General features: G+C 37.0%; 1 protein-coding gene across 4 annotated transcripts in view; it reads left to right on the top strand.

The window, feature by feature from the left end:
* Window positions 1-18,092, top strand: part of LOC106835730 (interferon-inducible protein AIM2) — a 55,094-nt gene that overhangs the window by 26,577 nt on the left and 10,425 nt on the right. For all 4 annotated transcript variants that reach the window (XR_011498088.1, XM_014848307.3, XM_044758429.2 and 1 more), the window contains exon 2: window positions 14,053-14,334. Coding sequence is in view for 3 of the 4 variants with exons in the window: in XM_014848307.3 (XP_014703793.1) it covers window positions 14,073-14,334 (262 nt within the window). In the remaining variant the exon portion in view is untranslated. The remainder of the gene's footprint in view (window positions 1-14,052; window positions 14,335-18,092) is intronic.

Genomic DNA, 18,092 nt, shown 5'->3' with positions numbered 1-18,092 from the left:
CTCTATTAACTTTAAATTTTTTCTGCTATCACATTTAGGAAATACATCTCTAAAACGTCTTCCATTAATTTGTTCATTTTTCATATTTATTACCATTATGTTTTTGTTTTATTGTTTCATCTCCCTGATGACTATGTATATGTATTTTTTTCTTCTGCCTCCTGCTTTGTCTCTGTTTCTTTTAAGTTCCTTTTTCTGTGTGTTGTTTTCTTTTAGGTCAGAAGTTTTTCTGGATGTGATTCAGGTCTATTTACTCATATTTAAGAGTGAAAAGAGCACACACGCACACACACAAACTGATTGGAATTCTTTGTGTGTGGACCAGGTTTATTTATAGATTGGTTTCATTATAGGATTAACAGGAAAGGGTCTAGATCTTTGTATTGTGAGACCCCAAATGTCCGTAACTATAGTGATTTTTCTCTTCTTGGACCAGTGAGCTTGGTAGGATACTCCAGTCTTCTGCTTGTCACATAAATGTGTCTGTGAGTACTCCAAGAATCAAGGAGGAAAGGGCTTGGAGATCCCGCTTCCATCTTTGTAGACTTCTACTTAAACTTTCTTTTTCAGCACGTTGCCTCCACTCCATCCTCTCTGCCTGGTGTTCTGCAGTCTGATAATGCTCTAATTACATTTCTTTGGAAAATAAAGCTGGAGGATGAGTACTCATCTGGCTGCCTAGGGTGCAGGAGTGTGCCTGTTCCACACGTGACCTTCCAGAAAAGCACTTGTTCCCACCTTCGCCCCTTAACCCACTTTTCATGGAACCTGAAGGCTCAAATCACTAAGCTTCTGTGGGGTTGTGTGGAGTGAACATAACTGGTTCTTACTGGGGTCTCTCTCAATAGAGAGCTTTCTCCCATTTTCAGTTATCCCTCCTCCATCCACTTTCCACTTTCGAAAAATGTGATATGAATTCTGGTATGTTATTGTCTTCTCTTTGGTACTCTTTAGCCTTTGTGGGTTTCGCTCATTCATTCAATGGACAGACATTTTTTGAGTAGTTTCTATATGACTGGCACTGTTTCATGTGCAGTGGATAAAGCAGCAGATAGACAGAAATCCCTGCCCTCACAGGGCTTACACTTTAGGAGTGGAAGTCAGAGAATAAACAAACAAGTGAAATGTATAGTGTGTCAGATGATGGTCAGTACTATATGTGAGGAAAAATACTATATAAGGAAGGGATAGAGAACATGCTGATAAGAGAAAGTCTCACTGATAAGGTGTTATTTGAGCCGACATCTGGAGGGAGTGTGAGAATGAGCTGTGCAGCAGAAGATGCAGGAGGTTCTGCAGCTCTTGGCTGATTACCCAAGATTGGTTAGTGCTCTTCCTCCATAGATGCTCCCATAGCACCTTGAGCATACTTTAATTATAGCACTTATCATCATGCAGTGTTGTAACTATTAAATTACATGTCTGTTTCTAGGACTTGGCAGAGCCACTCAACATCTGGGACTTTGTCTTATTAATTTTTGTATTCCCAGGGTCTAATACATCCTATTAGCTATTCAGTAAATGCTTTCTTCCAGCTGTATTGAGGTATAATTGACAAAGAAAATTGCAATATATTTAAAGTATACAACATGATGATTTGATGTACATATACATTGTGAAATCATTACTACAATGAAGTTAACTGACACATCTATCAGCTTACGAGGTTGTGTTTTTTTGTGTGTGTGAGAATGCTTCAACTATATTCTCTTAGCAAATTTCGAGTATACAATATAGTCATGCACCTCGTAATGATGTCTTGATAAAAAACGGACCATAGATATGAAGGTGGTACCATAAAATTAGTACCATATAGCCTAGGTGTGCAGCCGGCTATTCTGTCTATGTTTATGTACATATATTCTATAATGTTTGCACAACAATGAAATCACCTAACAAGGCACTCCTCAGAATATATCCCTGTTGTTAAGTGATACATGTCTGTACAATATTAGCTATAGTCACTGTGATGTACATTAGATCCTCAGAACTTATTCATTTTAAAAATGAAAATTTGTACCCTTTGAGCACCGTCGCCCCATTTCCCGCACCCCCTTGCCCCGGCAACCACCATTCTACTCTGTATTTCTAAGAGTTTGACTTTTAATAATTTTTTTTAGATTCCACATATAAGTGACACCATACAGTATTTGTCTTTCTCTGTCTGGCTTATTTCACTTAGCATAGTGCCCTCCAGGTTTATCTATGCTGTTGCAAATGGCAAGATTTCCCTTTTTTATGTCTGAATAATATTCCATGATATGTCTGTATACCACAGCTTCTTTATCCAATCACCTGTTGACAGGCATTTAGGTTGTTTCCATGTCTTGGCTGTCGTGAATAATGCTCCTAGGAATGAAAGATATCAAAAAGATATCTTGTTGAGATAATGATTTCATTTCCTTTGGTTAAATATCCAGAAGTGGCATTGCTGGATCACACGGTGATTCTTTTTTTGACTTTTTGAGGAACCTCCATACTGTTCTCCATAATGACTATAGCAGTTTACATTCCCACCAACAGTTTACAAGCGTTCTGTTTTCTCCAAATCCTTGCCAACCTTTGTTATTGCTTGTTTTTTTGACTGTAGATATCCTAACAGGTGTGAAGTGATATGTCATTGTGACTTTGATTTGCATTTCCCTGAGATTAGTGATGGTGAGCATATTTTCATATACTTATTGGCCATTCATATGTGTTTTTTTGAAAGATGTTTATTCAGGTCCTTTACCCATTTTTTTTGAGGAAGATTAGCCCTGAGCTAACATCTGCATTCAATCCTCCTCTTGTTGCTGAGGAGATTGACCCTGAACTAACATCTGTGCCCATTTTCCTCTATTTTATATGTGGGACATGTGCCAGAGCATGGCATGATAAGCTGTGCACAGGTCCGTGCCTGGAATCCAAACCGGTGAACCCTGAGATGCCAAAGCAGAGTGTGCAAACTTAACTGCTATGTCACTGGGCTGACCCCCTTTATCCAGTTTTTAAATTGGATTATTTGGGTTTGTTTTGTTTTGTTTTTGCTATTGAATTATAAGAGCTCCTTATATACTTTTGAATGTCAACTCTTTATTGGATATACAGTTTGCAAATATTTTCTCCCATTCTGCAGGTTGTCTTTTAATTTTGTTGACTTTTTTTTCTTTTGCTTTGCAGAAGCTTTCTAGTTTGATGTAGTCCCACTTATTTTTTGCTTTTGTTGCCTGTACTTTTGGCATTAGATCCAAAAGTTCATTGCCAAGACCAATGTCAAGGAGCTTTCTCTATGTTTTCTTCTGGGAGTTTTATTTTTCAGGTTTTATGTTTAAGTCTTTAATACATTTTGCGTTGTTTTCTGTGTATGGTGTAACATAAGGATCCAATTTCATTCTTTTGCATATGGACATCCAGTTTTCCCAATACCATTTATTAAAGAGACTATCCTTTCTCCATTGTGTATTCTTGGCACCTTTGTCAAAAATTAGTTGACTAAGTATGCATAGGCTTATTTCTGGGCTTTCTGTTCTGTTCCATTGATCTATGTGTCTGTTTTTGGGCCAGTACCATACTGTTTTTATTGCCATAGCTTTGTAATATAGTTTGAAATCAGGAACTGTGATGCCTCCAGCTTTACTCTTCTTGCTCAAGATTGCTTTAGCTATTCAAAGTCTTTTGTAATTCTATATAAGTTTTAGGGTTTTTTGTTCTATTTCTTAGAAAAATGCCATTGGAATTTTGAAAAGGATTGCATTTGAATCTGTAGATTGCTTTGGGTAGTATGGACGTTTTAGCAATATTAATTCTCCCAACCCATGAACACAGAATATCTTTTCATTTATTTGTGTCTTCTTCAGTTTCTTTCATCAAAGTAATAGTTTTTAAGTGTACAGATCTCTAACCTCCTTGGTTAAATTTATTCCTAAGTATCTTACACTTTTTGATGCCATTGTAAATGGGATTGTTTTCTTATTATTTTTTTGGAGAATTCATTGTCATTGTGTAGAAATCAACTGATATTTGTGTGTTGATTTAGTATCCTGAAATTTTACTGAATTTGTTTATTAGTTCTAATAGTTTTTTTTTGTAGAATCTTTAGGGGGTTCTATCTAGAAGATTATGTCTTCTGCAGACAGAGACAGTTTTACTTCTTCCTTTATGATTTGGGTGCCTTTTAAATTTCCTTCTTGCCTAATTACTCTGGTTAGGACTTCCAGCACTATGTTGAATAGGAGTGGAGAGAGTGGATACTCTTATTTTGTTCCTGATCTTAGAGGGAAGACTTTTAGCTTTTCACGTTGAGTATGATGTTAATTGTGAGCTTGTCATATATGGCCTTTATTATGTTGAGGTAAGTTCTTCCTAGACTCACTTTACTAAGAATTGTCAAATGCCTTTTGACTATCTGTGGAGATGTTTGTATGATTTTTATCCTTAATTTTATTAATGTGTTGTATCATATTTATTGATTTATGTATCTTAAACCATCCTTGCATCTCAAGGATAAATCCCACCTGGTCATGGTGTATGATCCTGTTAATGTACTGTTGAATTCAGTTTGCTAATATTTTCTTAAGGCTTTTTGCATCTATGTTTATCAGGGATATTGGCCTGTAATTTTCTTTTCTAGTAGCATCTTTATCTGGCTTTGGTATCAGGGTTATGCTGGCCTCATAAAAGGTTTGGAAGTGTTCCCTCCTCTTCAGTTTTTTGGGAATTTTTGAGAAGGACTCGAATTAATCCTTTAAATATTTGGTAAAATTCACCAGTGAAGCCATCTGGTCCTGGGCTTTTCTTTGTTGAGAGATTTTTGGTTAGTGATTCAATCTCCTTATCCATTTTTGGTCTGTTCAGATTTTCTATTTCTTCATGATTTAGTCTTGGTAGATTTTATGTTTCTAGTGATTTATGCATTTCTTCTAGGTGATCCGTTTTGTTGGCATATAATCACTCATAGTAGTCTCTTTGGATCCTTTGTATTTCCATGGTATTAGTTATAACATCTCCTTTTCCACTTATAATTTTATTTATTTGAGTCTTCTCTCTTGTTTTCTCAGTTAGTATAGCTAATGGTATGTCAATTTTGTTTATTTTTCAAAAAACCAACTCAGTTCAATGATCTTTTCTATTGTCTTTCTAGTCTCTATTTCAGTTATTTTTGCTCTGATCTTTGCTATTATCTTCCTTCTACTAACTTTGGGCTTAGTTTATTCTGTTTTTCTTCTTCCTTGATGTATAAATTTAGATTGTTTATTTGAGATCTTTCTTTTTTCTTAATGTAGATGTTTACCACTATAAATTTCCCTCTTAGAACTGCTTTTGCTGCATCCCGTAGGTTTTGGTATGTTGTGTTTCTATTTTCATTTGTTTCAGGATCTTTTTTGATTTCCCCTTTTGATTTCATCTTTGACCCATTAGTAGTATGGAAGCATGTTGTTTAATCTCCACATATTTGTGAATTTTCCAGTTTTTTCCTGTTACTGATTTCTAGTTTTATACCATTGTGGTTGGAAAAGATGTTTGATATAACTTCAGTCTTCTTAAATTTGTTAAGACTTGTTTTGTGGCCTAACATATAAACTTTCCTGAAAAATGTTCCATATGCATTTGAGAAAAGTGTGTATTCTGATGCCATTGGATGGAAATGTTCTGTATATGTCTGTTAGGTCCATTTGGTCAAATGTGTTGTTCAAGTACAATGTTTCCTTATTGAATTTCTGCCTGGATCATCTATCTGTTGTTGAAAGTGGAGTATTGAAGTCCCCTACTATTACTGTTTCACCATCCATTTCCCCCTTCAGATCTGTTAATATTGCTTTATATATTTAGATGCTCTGATTTTGAGTATATAAATATTTACAATTGTTCTATACTGTTGATAACTTGAGTCCTTTAACATTACATATGAACTTATTTGTCTCTTTTTACCATTTTTCACTTAAAGTACATTTTTTCTAGTAAAAATATAGCAACTCTTGTGTTTGATTTCTATTTGCACGGAATATCTTTTTTCATCTCTTTGCTTTCAGGCTTTATGTGTGCTTAAACTGAAGTGAGTCTGTTGGAGGTAGTTGATTCTTTTCTTGTTTTATACATTCAGACACTCTAAGTTTTTTCTTGATTAGAGGATTTAATTCATTTACATTTAATGTGATTACTGATAGAGAAGGGCTTACCATTGTCACTTAATTAATTGTTTTCTGGGTGTTAGTAGATCCTTTGCTGCTTACTGTCTATGTATTCTTGGACAAGTTATGTAGTTTCTCTGATTTGCAATTTCCTGGTTTGAAAATGGGGATAATAATATCTGCATCAAGGCATTATTGAGTAGATTAGTTAATTAATTTATACTAAAGTAATCACTAATCACATGCTATGTGTCAGTCATGTTCTAGATGCTGGGAATACAATAGGAAACAAAATAGACAAAGATCTTTACCCTTACAGAGCTTACAATCTAGTGAGTGGAGACAAATAAAGAAAATGAGTAAAATATATAGAATAAATAGTAGACAGAAAGTGATAAGCTGAATTTTTAGACAGGGAATTTCTAGAGAGTTAATTCAATAAATATTCTTCAATAAATAGCTATTGAATATATAATTGTGTACCAGATACTATTCTAGGAGGTAGGAGTGCAGCCATGAACAGCAGAAGCCCCTGCCCACACAGCAGCTCCATCCCAGTGGAGACTGATGACTAAGAATTAAACAAACAGCGACAGAGTATAAACTATAACGTCAAGTAGATAAGTGCTATGAACAAAACAAAACCCAGTGTCAGGTAATAGAGAGTAAGAGTCATGGGTTACAAAATGTGCCCAGGGAAGGTTGAGCTTAGAAGAGGACAATCGAGCAGAAATCTAAATAGAGTGAGGGAGCAAACTGTGAAGGTATTCTAGGTGAAGAGAGGTAAATGATTTAGACAAAGAAAATAATTGCTAATATTGGAATTATAAGAGAGCTAGATATATGGCAGACAGGTACCTTCCAAATCATAGCCAATAACACCAGCCTTTTAAAAAAAAAAAAAAAAACGGAATCATTTCACACTCTGCACAATAAGAAGGCAGTTGGCATTAGAAAGAGCAGAGAGCCTGGATTCAGAAGACTTGAGTTCAGGCCTTTTTATGTGCTTTCATTATCTGTGTGGCCTCAGGTAAGTTATTTCACTTCAGATACCTGATTTAATCTGTAATAATTGGGAGGTCATCATAAATGAAAACTGATGCGTGTCAGGCACACCTGCTGAGTATTTACACCCTCTGTTCTCCAAGCGATTGTGAAAGGTAGGAATTAACATCCTCATTTCAGAGGTAAGCGGGTGCTCTCTGGATGTTTCCTTTCCTTTCCGTCTTCCAGGCTCTATGTGAAAGAGTTTGTTTGTAAGATGCTGTCCAGTGATGAGCTATTATGCATGGTCCAGTATCACACTTCTCATACGACAGTGTGTATGGACTCTTGGGGTCATGAGGCTACCAAGTAGATCTGAATTCATTTTCTTTGGTAAAAATTTTACCCTATGACAAATACTTAAAAACATTTTTTAAGTTAGCAGATATTATGGAATAAAATGCAAATTTTACATTCATAAGATAAAAACAAAACTTCAGAGAAATAGCTGAGCCTTAATTTTCTCACATGTGAAATGCATTAAAGTGTGATGATCTTCTTATACAAGAAAGTTATAAAAAGATGAAATTCTTATGGAGAAGTAGGAAACATGCTGAATTGATTCGTTAATGTATCATAGATACTCAACACATGTCAATTTCCTTTCTTCCTTTCATCAGTAGGCCTGGGACATTTGGGTAGCTTTATCATTCCAAGTGTTTTAAATGTATTCCTTATTTTGGTAATAGTTTTAGTTTTCACTTATGAACTCTACATGTGTAAGCAGAGTTTTTCCAGTCATTATCAGCCTATAGGAGAAAAATAATAAGGGCATACTGACAGTAAGAATTTAGAGTGTATTAACATTGACTCTACTGATGAGAGTATTCAAATGCCTCTAAAAGACACAATCAGTTATTCAGCTCATCCCTGGAATGGAGCCCACTTGATCATGATGTATGATCTTTTTAATGTATTGTATTTGATTTGCTAGTATTTGGTTGAGGATTTTTGCATCAATGTTCATCAGTGATATTGGCCTGTTATTTTCTTTTTTTGTGTTGTCCTTGTCTGGTTTTGGTATCAGGATAATGTTTGCTTCGTAGAAAGAGTTAGGAAGCCTCCCCTCCTCTTCAATTGTTTGGAAGAGTTTGAGAAGGATAGGTATTAAGTCTTCTTTGAATGTTTGGTAGAATTCACCAGGGAAGCCATCTAGTCCTGGACTTTTATTTTTTTGGGAGATTTTTAATTGCTGTTTCGATCTCCTTACTGGTGATTGGTCTATTCAAATTTTCTACATCTTCTTGGTCCAGTTTTGGAAGATTGTATATTTCTAAGAATTTATCCATTTCTTCTAGATTATCCAATTTGTTGGCGTATAGCTTTTCATAGTATTCTCTTATTATCTTTTGTATTTCTGAGGTGTCCGTTGTAATCTCTCCTCTTTCGTTTCTGATTTTATTTATTTGAGCCTTCTCTCTTTTTTTCTTGGTGAGTCTAGCTAAGGGTTTGTCAATTTGTTTATCTTTTCGAAGAAACAGATCTAGGTTTCATTAATTTTTTTCTATTGTTGTTTTAGTCTCTATTTCATTTATTTCTGCTCTGATTTTTATTATTTCCTTCCTTCTGTTGATTTTGGGCTTTGTTTGTTGTTCTTTTTCCAGTACCTTTAGGTGCACTTTTAGATTGTCTATGTGGGATTTTTCTTCTTTGTTGAGGTAGGCCTGAATTGCTATAAACTTCCCTCGTAGAACTGCTTTTGCTGTATCCCACAGATTTTGGCATGTTGTGTTTTCATTTTCATTGGTCTCTAGGAATTTTTTTATTTCTTCTTTGATTTATTCATTGACCCAATCATTGTTCAGTAGCATTTTGTTCAATCTCCACGTTTTTGTGGCTTTTCTGGTTTTCTTTCTGTAGTTGATTTCCAGTTTCATACCTTTGTGGTCAGAAAAGATGCATGGTATTATTTCGATCTTCTTAAATTTATTGAGACTTGTTTTGTGGCCTAATATGTAATCAATCCTGGAGAATGTTCCATGGGCATTTGAAAAGAATGTATATTCTGTGGTTTTTGGATGGAATGTTCTGTATATATCTACTAAGTCCATCTGGTCTAATGTGTCCTTTAAGGTGAGCGTTTCCTTATTGATCTTCTGTTTGGATGATCTATCCATTGGTGTAAGTGGAGAGTTAAAGTCCCCTACTATTATTGTGTTACTGTCTATTTCTCCTCTTATGTCTGTTAATAATTGCTTTATATATTTAGGTGCTCCTATGTTGGGTGCATAGATATTTACAAGTGTTATATTTTCTTGTTGGATTGTTCCCTTTATCATTATGTAGTGCCCGTCTTTGTCTCTTATTACAGTTTTTGATTTAAAGTCTATTTTGTCTGATATAAGTATTGCTACCCCTGCTTTCTTTTCTTTGCCATTTGCGTGGAATATCTTTGTCCATCCTTTCACTTTCAGTTTGTGAGAGTCTGTAGGTCTGAAGTGTGTCTCCTGTATGCAGCATATACATGGATCTTGTTTATTTATCCAGTTGGCCACCCTATGGCATTTGGTTGGAGCATTTAATCCATTGACATTTAAAGTAACTATTGATAAATATGTATTTATTGCCATTTTGTCACTTTTTCTTTTTTTTGGGTGTTTTAGTAGTTCTTCTCAGTTCCTTTCTTTTTCTCTTTCTCTCTTCCCTTGTGGTTTGATGGCTATCTTTAGTAATATGTTTGATTTCTTCTGTCTTACTTTTTTCCTGCTTGTTATAGGTTTCTGGTTTGTGGTTACCATGAGGATCCTATTTAATATACTATGCATATAACAGGCTATATTGAGTAGATAGACTCTTTAGCTTGACCTCTTTCTAAAAGCTCTACTTTTTCACTTTCCTCCTCCCACATTATATGTTTTTCACATCATATATAGTCTTTTGTTTAGTGTGTGTATATCCATTACCCTCTTATCATTGAAATAGGTAATTTTAGTACATTTGTCTTTTAACCTTCATATTACCTTCACAGGTAGTTGATCTGCTGGCTTTACTATGCTTTTACCTTACAAGTGATTTTATTGCTTGTTTTTTCTTCTTGTTGTTTTGGGTTTTTTGACAATTTTTTTTTCTTTTATCTCTATTTGTGGTCATTACTTTCCCACTTAAATAAGTACCTTCAGCATTTCTTGTAGAACTGGTTTCTTAGTGATAAACTCCTTTAATTTTTGCTTGTCTGGGAAGCTCTTTATCTCTCCTTCCATTCTGAATGACAGCCATGATGGATAGAGTATTCTTGGCTGTAGGTTTTTTTCCTTTTAGCACTTCAAATATGTTGTGCCGTTCTCTTCTTGCCTGTAGGGTCTTGGCTGAGAAGTCTGCTGACAGCCTGATGGGCTTCCCTTTATATGTCACTTGTAGCCTTTCTCTTGCTGCTTTTAGGATTCTCTCTTTGTCTTTAATTTTAGACATTTTGATTATAATATGTCTTGGTGTGGGCCTCTTTGGGCTTCTCTTGTTTGGAGCTCTCTGTGCTTCCTGAACTTGGATGTCTGTTTCCTTCCTCAGGTGAGGGAAATTTTCCTCTATTATTTTGACAAATAAATTTTCTGCCCCTTTGTCTCTCTCTTCTCCTTCTGGGACCCCTATAATCTGAATGTTAGCACGCTTGATATTGTCCCAGAGTTCCCTTACACTGTTCTCATTCTGTCTACTTCTTTTTTCTCTTTTCTGTTCTGCTTGGGTGATTTCCTCTAATCTTTCGTCTAGCTCGCTGATCCATTCTTCTGCTTCCTCTACTCTGCTATTGAGTTCTCTGGTGAATTTCTCATTTTAAGTGTTGTATTCTTCATTTCTGATTGGTTCTTTTTTATATCTTCCAGTTCTTTGCTGATGTGCTCACTGTGTTCATCCATTCTTCTCTGCATATCTGTGAGCATCCTCATCATATTTTGTTTGAATTTCTTGTCAAGGAGGTCGCTAGTTTCTGTTTCACTTAGTTCTTTTTCTGGTGTTTTGTAGTGTTCCCTTGCTTGGAAAGTATTCCTTTGCCTCCTCATTATGCCTCTTTCTCTGTGCTATTTTCTTTGTACTAGGTGAGTCGGCTATGTCTCCTGATCTTGGAGAAGTGGCCTCATGTATGAGATACCTTATGAGGCCCAACAGTGTGCTTCCCTCTCGTCACCAGACCATAAGAACCAGGAGTGACCCCTTTGTAGGCTACTTGTGTTCTTCTGCTGTGGCAGGGTTGCTCCCACTGCAGGTACCCAGGGAGTCTGATCTTTCCTTCCCTGGCCAGCTGTTTGTAAATCCGGTTTGGAGGGGCCTCAGCACTGTTGGCTACAAAGTCTATTAGCACACTCTTATTGCAAGTGTCCTCTTAATTGGGTTGGTACCCAGTGTCGCTGGTTGCTAGGCTCAGGGGTATACAGTTGTCATAGGCCTGAGGCCAACAAGGCTGATGTCAGTTCTCCTGGGAGTGCAGCTGAGGAGGGCTAGCCCTTGGCATGGAGGCACTCAGTTGTTTCAGGCTTTGGAAGGTGGGGTTGATCCTTTTTATGGCTATTTGTGAAGCACAAGTCTTCTGCCTCTGATAAGCCTCATCTCCCTCTGGACCACATACACGGTCAACACAGTCCTGGTCCGTGCACACTTCTCAACCCCCTGGAGCATACCCCACCGCCACACTGCAGAGGCCCCACCTCTGCCCCAATGCCCCCCACAGTTCACCTGGTCCTCACACAAGCCCTGCCTCACAGAGGCAGACACCCTTGCCTGCCTGTAGAGGATCAAGGCACCCAGTCAATGCAGGCTGAAAAGTAGCCTGAGGGCATGCTGTTAGGTGGGGCGGGACCTTAGGGTGGGTTGCCTGCCCTGGCTGAATTGTATTACATCTGTGCTCTAGTGGGCGTGGCAGATCCCTTGGCTAACAGGCCAAGGGATGAACCTCAATGGCCCCCACTGGGGTCCGTATCAGCACGCCAGGACCAGCTCAGAACAACGGCCCCCACCAATGTCTCAGTCTCCAGAGAGGTCCCTCCTCTTACCAAGATGCCCCCAGAGCCCACCAGGTGAGTCTTGTTTCACCAAAGGATTGTCAGCCTTCTCTCTGGTGATTGTAGGTTGCTGCAATGAGTGAGTTTGTGTGTGGGCCCTTCAAGACCTGGGTCTTTTTAGCTTTCAGCCAATAGCTTTTCTGGGGCTATCCTTGCTGCAGTTAATAGCCAGCAAAGCCAGACAGTAAGACCCCTGTCTCAGTTGGGCTGAATCTGAAGGATGCTTGTAGCAGTATCGGCCCCGCTCCGGACCTCACTCCTCCAAGGATGGCTGCGTACCTTAGGGTGTCTCCTGCATGGCCAGCTGAGAAGCTCTGCTGCTCCCAAAGGTGGCTTTTTTCCTCTCCAGCAGTAATTACTGCCTCTTCTGCCTTCATCAGGACTGTCCCTTGTTGTGAGGGTTCTTTTCATCCAGTTTTCGGTTTTCAATCTGGGATAATTCTTCCAAAAGTTGTTGTAACCTGGTTGTGTTCACGGGAGGAGGTGAATTCAACATCTGCTCACACCGCCATCTTGATGAGATCTCTGTCCCGGTACTTTTTATAGTCACTCATCCTTTCCTTGTGATTTATAATGTCACTTTGATTATATACCACCTTTTTGTGTATGTGTGATTCTATTTCCAAATTCTCTACTTCTTAGTTGATTTTTCTCTGTTCCGCTATCATATTGCTTTAATTATTACATATTTATAGTAAATGTTGATATCTAGTAGGGGTATTACTTCCTAATAAACATCTTAAACTTGTTTGGGGTATTTTTGTCTTTACTGTTTCATACAGGCTTTAGGATCATCCTGACGAGCTTTACAGCAAGGCCTGTGAGATTTTGCATGAAGTTTATAGGTTAATTTGGCAAGAGTTGTCGTTTTCATTTTATTGAATCTTCCCATTCAGAATATTGCATATATCTTCATTTATTTAGATCTTTTTATAAATCTTTCAATGCAATTTTTTAATTTTCTCTTTAACAGTCTTACATATCTTTTGTTAGATGTTCTTAAGTCCTTTTTCATTTTGTTGTTATTAGAAATTGTGCTTTTTTATTCAAGATTTTTTCTATTGAAGTGTTGCTGAAATAAAAGAATGCAGTTTTTCTATATTAATCTTATATCTAGAAACGTTGCAGACTTATTGTTTCTAAAATTTTGTGTGTAATTTTGGCTATTGCACATAGACAGTAAAATTACTACAATGTGGTGTTGGCAACCAGGTAGAGAAATCGATAGAACAGAATAAAGAATCCAGAAGTTAACCCACTTATATGTGCACAACTGATTCTCAACAAAAGTGCAAAAGCAAGTCAGTAGGGAAAGGATAGTCTTTTCTACACATGATTCTGAGAAAACTCATATCCATGTGCAAAACAACTACCCTTGAATCATACTTCACACCGTATATAAAATAACTCAAAATAGTTAATAGACCTAAGTGTAAAAACCCTGAACTATAAAATTACTATGGGAAAACATAGGTGAAAATCTTCTGACTGTTAGTTAGGCAAAGATTTCTTTGATATGATACCAAAAGCACCATCCATGAAATGACAAACTGATAAATTGGATTTGATGAAGTGTACCAAATTTCACCAAATTGTGTACTTCAAATATACACACTTTGTTGTATGTCAGTTATGCTTCAATAAATCTGTTTAAGAAATAAAAGTGGAATGTGTCCCATTCTCTAAGAATCCCAGACGCACTGCATAACCTTGGAAGATTTTCTTTCGTGACGGGGTGACCTTCTTGCTTAAGAAGTTCTTACTCATATTTCAGCTAAATCTCCTTTGCTATACAGTAAATATTTTGGTTATTTTCCCTTTAAAAATATGTTAATAACTCATCATGCTTTATTTTGAATGCAGAATTCACTTTTGGTGATGTAATGTTAAATGTTTTGAATGTCTTATAGGCTGATCCCAAAGTTGTGAGATGGAGAGTAAATATAAGGAAATCCTCTTATTAACTGGCCTGGATAACATCACTGATGAGGAACTGGATCGATTTAAATTCTTCCTTCCAGATGAGTTAAAAGTCTCCACAGCAAAACTAGAAAATGCAAATAGGACAGAGGTAGCAAACTTGATGATTCAAAATGTTGGTGCAGTGTCTGCAGTGACGAAGACCATACATGTTTTCCAGAAGCTGAATTATATGCATGTGGCAAAAAGTCTTCAGGAAGAGAAGGAGAAAGGTAATGTGGGAGTATGCTCGCCTTCCTGGTCCCTGTCTCCGTCTAGTCTGGGCCTTTCCTTTCATGATGTCAGTGGTATAAGGCCCCTAGTGCACGTTGTTGGAATGTTTTTGCTAACTTAGTACACTGCTCCTTTGCTCCCTTTTACTGAGAATTGCTAGGAAGTGTTTGTTGCAAATCCCACAAATTATTCATGTATTTGTTTGTCATCCCTTGTCCAATTTACCATTTCATAATCTTTTCACTTTGCCTGTCTTTGCCTGCAATTTACTTTGCAATGGACATGGACATAGGACTTCAATGTTAAGTTTTTAAAGTACCGTTTACCCAAGTATGTAATGTTCTCCAATTTTTCCGAAGGCTTGAAGGCAACATGAAGAAATTATAGCACTGGAAAATCATAAACTGGGACATTAGACATATTTCCTCCTCCATGTAGTCTGTCCATTCCTCTCCTTGTCCCCAGCCTGTTAGGGTCTGAGTTATTCCTCTTTTCTTCAGGTGGAATCTTCTATTCACAGATCCTCTCTTTTAAGTGAGGGATCCTCTCTTCTCTCTAGCTCCTACCACTGATGACAATATAAATTTCCCACAACAAAGACTGTTTTCTAAATATTATTCAATAAATCACTGAACATCTCCATCTGAAATATCTGCATTTGGTTTATATTCCTGATTTTGTTCCCTAAGAGCAATTGATATAGCCTGGCTTTCTAGCTAAATGACTAATAAGAGCCAACAAAGGAGTATCTCACCGGAAGACTTTTCCACATGAGTGTCTCCAAATACGACAATTTTAGGATTCTATGAACCACTCTAACAGCAAAAATTACAGCAGCTTTTATATAGTATCTGTGTGTGTGCAGCATGGATAACATGGCTTCTCACACGTGATTTCTATGATGGATAAATGATGACATGTAAGTGCTGACATAAGCACATAGTGCTACACAGATATAAGTAGTATTTAAGGCACTTTACAGAAGGGACTGATTAGGTTATGCATTTCATCTTCCTCTGCTGAAGTTAGAATGTATCTCTTAGAGATGACCTGAAGGTGGCAGTGACTACATGTAATTGCTCCAAGTAACCAACAGCCTGTGTTTTTCTGATTCGGGACAAGAAGCAGGAGTCTAAAAGTGTTGACGAACATAGGCTGAAGATATTTAGGAATATCTTTTATTTTTGCCCCCAAATCAAGAATTCATTCTTCTTTCTGTCCAGGAGAGCACCAAATTTCCCCTACTGCAATCTTTCCTCTATTTTGTTGTTGTAATGATCCTAGGATTTTATTATCCCCACTAAGTAAAAATAATCCAGTTTGGGACCAGGTTGGAAACTTAAGAATAACTAGTGGCTCTGTACCCTGTGCAGGAAGTCAATTAAATTCCTGTCTTTAAACCAGTTTTTGTTTTCTTTTCTCTAGGTTTCATCTTTCACTCTTATTGAATGTTCTTTCTGTATAACCATTGTTTATCAGCACACAACATGCTCTATCTACTCGTGACTGCATCTCATGGGAGGTAGAAGAGATCTGGCAAAATCTTAAATGGAGGCAGTCAATACTCAGTAGATGGGACAGGATTTTATAGAAGGAGAGAGAAAAAATATGAGGACACTTAAGGCTGAAAAAAGGCAGCTGAGAGAGAATGTGCTCAATGCCTATAAAAGTCCTGTAAGATTAAAATAGAAGGCTGAAAAGATAAATGAAATAATAAATTAAAATTTGCACATGAGTATTAAGGAAAATGAGAGCTATACAGTGGGCAGATATGCTCTTTCACAAGTATTTCCTTAGTACCACTCTGTAGGAGATGAGAAATGACTGATGTGACGTGGTAGAATGGTATGTGATTCCCTTGGCCATTCTTGAATCTGTTTCCTCTCCTTGACTGTCAACATAGAAAGGAGACTTAATCTGCGTACCTCTCTGAAACATCTATTTCGTGGAACTAACTGACTTTTGGAAGGTTAAGTTTCACTTATTCCTAAAGCAGAGCTCTCTGTAATATCCCTGACTGACAGTCAGTCACTTTGTGTTCTTTGAATGATAGTGATAGATAACTCACTACCCCATAAGACAGCTCATTCTGCACTTAAATGGCTTTAATCATTAAATCATTCTTATTTCTAGTAAATTCAAAGTGATTGTTGTGTTACTTTCACCCAGAACTGCTGAAGTTCCATCAGAAACAACATCCAATAATTTCTCAGCCTCTCTTCTACCTGAGAGTGCCTTAAATAATTGAAGGTGGCCATCTTGATACATGGTCTTTTTAAAGATCAGGACTGGAAGTTAGCTTTTTGTGATGAAAAGTAATTTTACCTTTGACCTAGGGGACTCAAGCCAGATTATACAGCTGCATTATGGTGGCATTGGTGAAGGGCCAGCATGCCATCTACCCATCCATCCATTCATCCATTCAGTAAATATCCTTTGAGTTCCTAATAGGTTTATGTTCTGGTAATACAACAGGGAGTTAAAACAAATCCAAATTTATAAAATATATTATATAATATAAATATAATAAAATATATATATATTTATAAAATTTATAAAATATATAGCTTATACTCTAATTCAGGAGGTAGATATTTTTCTTAAAAGCAAATTAATGGATATAATAAACTGAGGTAAGTGCTCTGACAGAAAGGAAGATGATCCATCAACAGTGCATGTCAAGAAATCCTAACAAAAGCCAGGAATTGGAGTTAGTGCTGGTCAGATGAGGCTTCTCTGGAGAAATGATCCTTGAGCTAAGCTCTGAGAAATGAGTAGAAGTGAAAGGTGTCTTCAGTCTGAGGGAACTCCATGTGAAAAAGGCCTTGTGGCAGAAGGTGTTGACTTACTTAAGGACTTGAAAGAAAGCCAGCATGGCTGGAGTACAAAGAATCGCCAAAGGGTGGTATGAGATGCCCTTTGAGAGAGACAATGCAGAGTCTTGTAGAATGTGATTAGAATTCTGTCTTAGTTTCAAGAGAAATCAGAAGTGATCAAAAGGTTTTAAGCAGGGGCGTGAGACCAGATTTGCAGTTTGATGTGCTCACTATGGATTTGTGTGGAAAAAAAATTTAGGGGCCAGTTTGACTTTGGGGAGAACAAATATTGCTATAGGTCAGGAAGAGGGAATAGTAGTTTTGATTAGTTCCTCAAATGAAAATAGAGGGAAATATATTGAATTGAGAGAGATTTGAGAAGTATTAAGGGTTGATGATAGACTGGAAGTGAAAGGTTAATGAGTGGGGATCATCAGGGAAGATGCTTTGGTTTCATTCAAATAATTAAGGTTAGGAGGGTGAAATATACATATATAAACATATATACACACATTACACAAATAAGTGTATCTTTTTGTACATGTATATATTACTTTTTATTGTAGTATATCACCTGTACAGAAAGTACACAAATCTTAGTAACACAGATCAATAAATTATCAAAAAGTAAATACAGCTCAAGTAGAAGGACCTACAAATAGAATACACAACTAGGTACTGGGGGCTTTGGGGAGAAGAAGAAGAAAAAAAAGTAAATACAAGGAGGTAAATTTCTTAACCCCCTGAATCTGGGCATAAGCATGTGACTTGCTTTAGCCAATGGGACACTAGTAAACATGGTGAAAGAAGAGGCTTGAAAAGTGCTTATACATTGCAGTTTGCCTTCTCTTATTGCTGGGAACCCTTCTGTCCTCATGTGAACCAACCTTGCTTAGCCTTTAGAGGACGCGACACCACAAGGAGTGAGGCCCCAGTCGTGA

This window comes from Equus asinus, chromosome 25 (genome assembly GCF_041296235.1).
Source record: "Equus asinus isolate D_3611 breed Donkey chromosome 25, EquAss-T2T_v2, whole genome shotgun sequence".
NCBI lineage: Eukaryota > Metazoa > Chordata > Mammalia > Perissodactyla > Equidae > Equus > Equus asinus.
The sequence above is the reverse complement of the archived record's forward strand: the minus strand, read 5'-3'. Positions and strand labels throughout refer to the sequence as shown.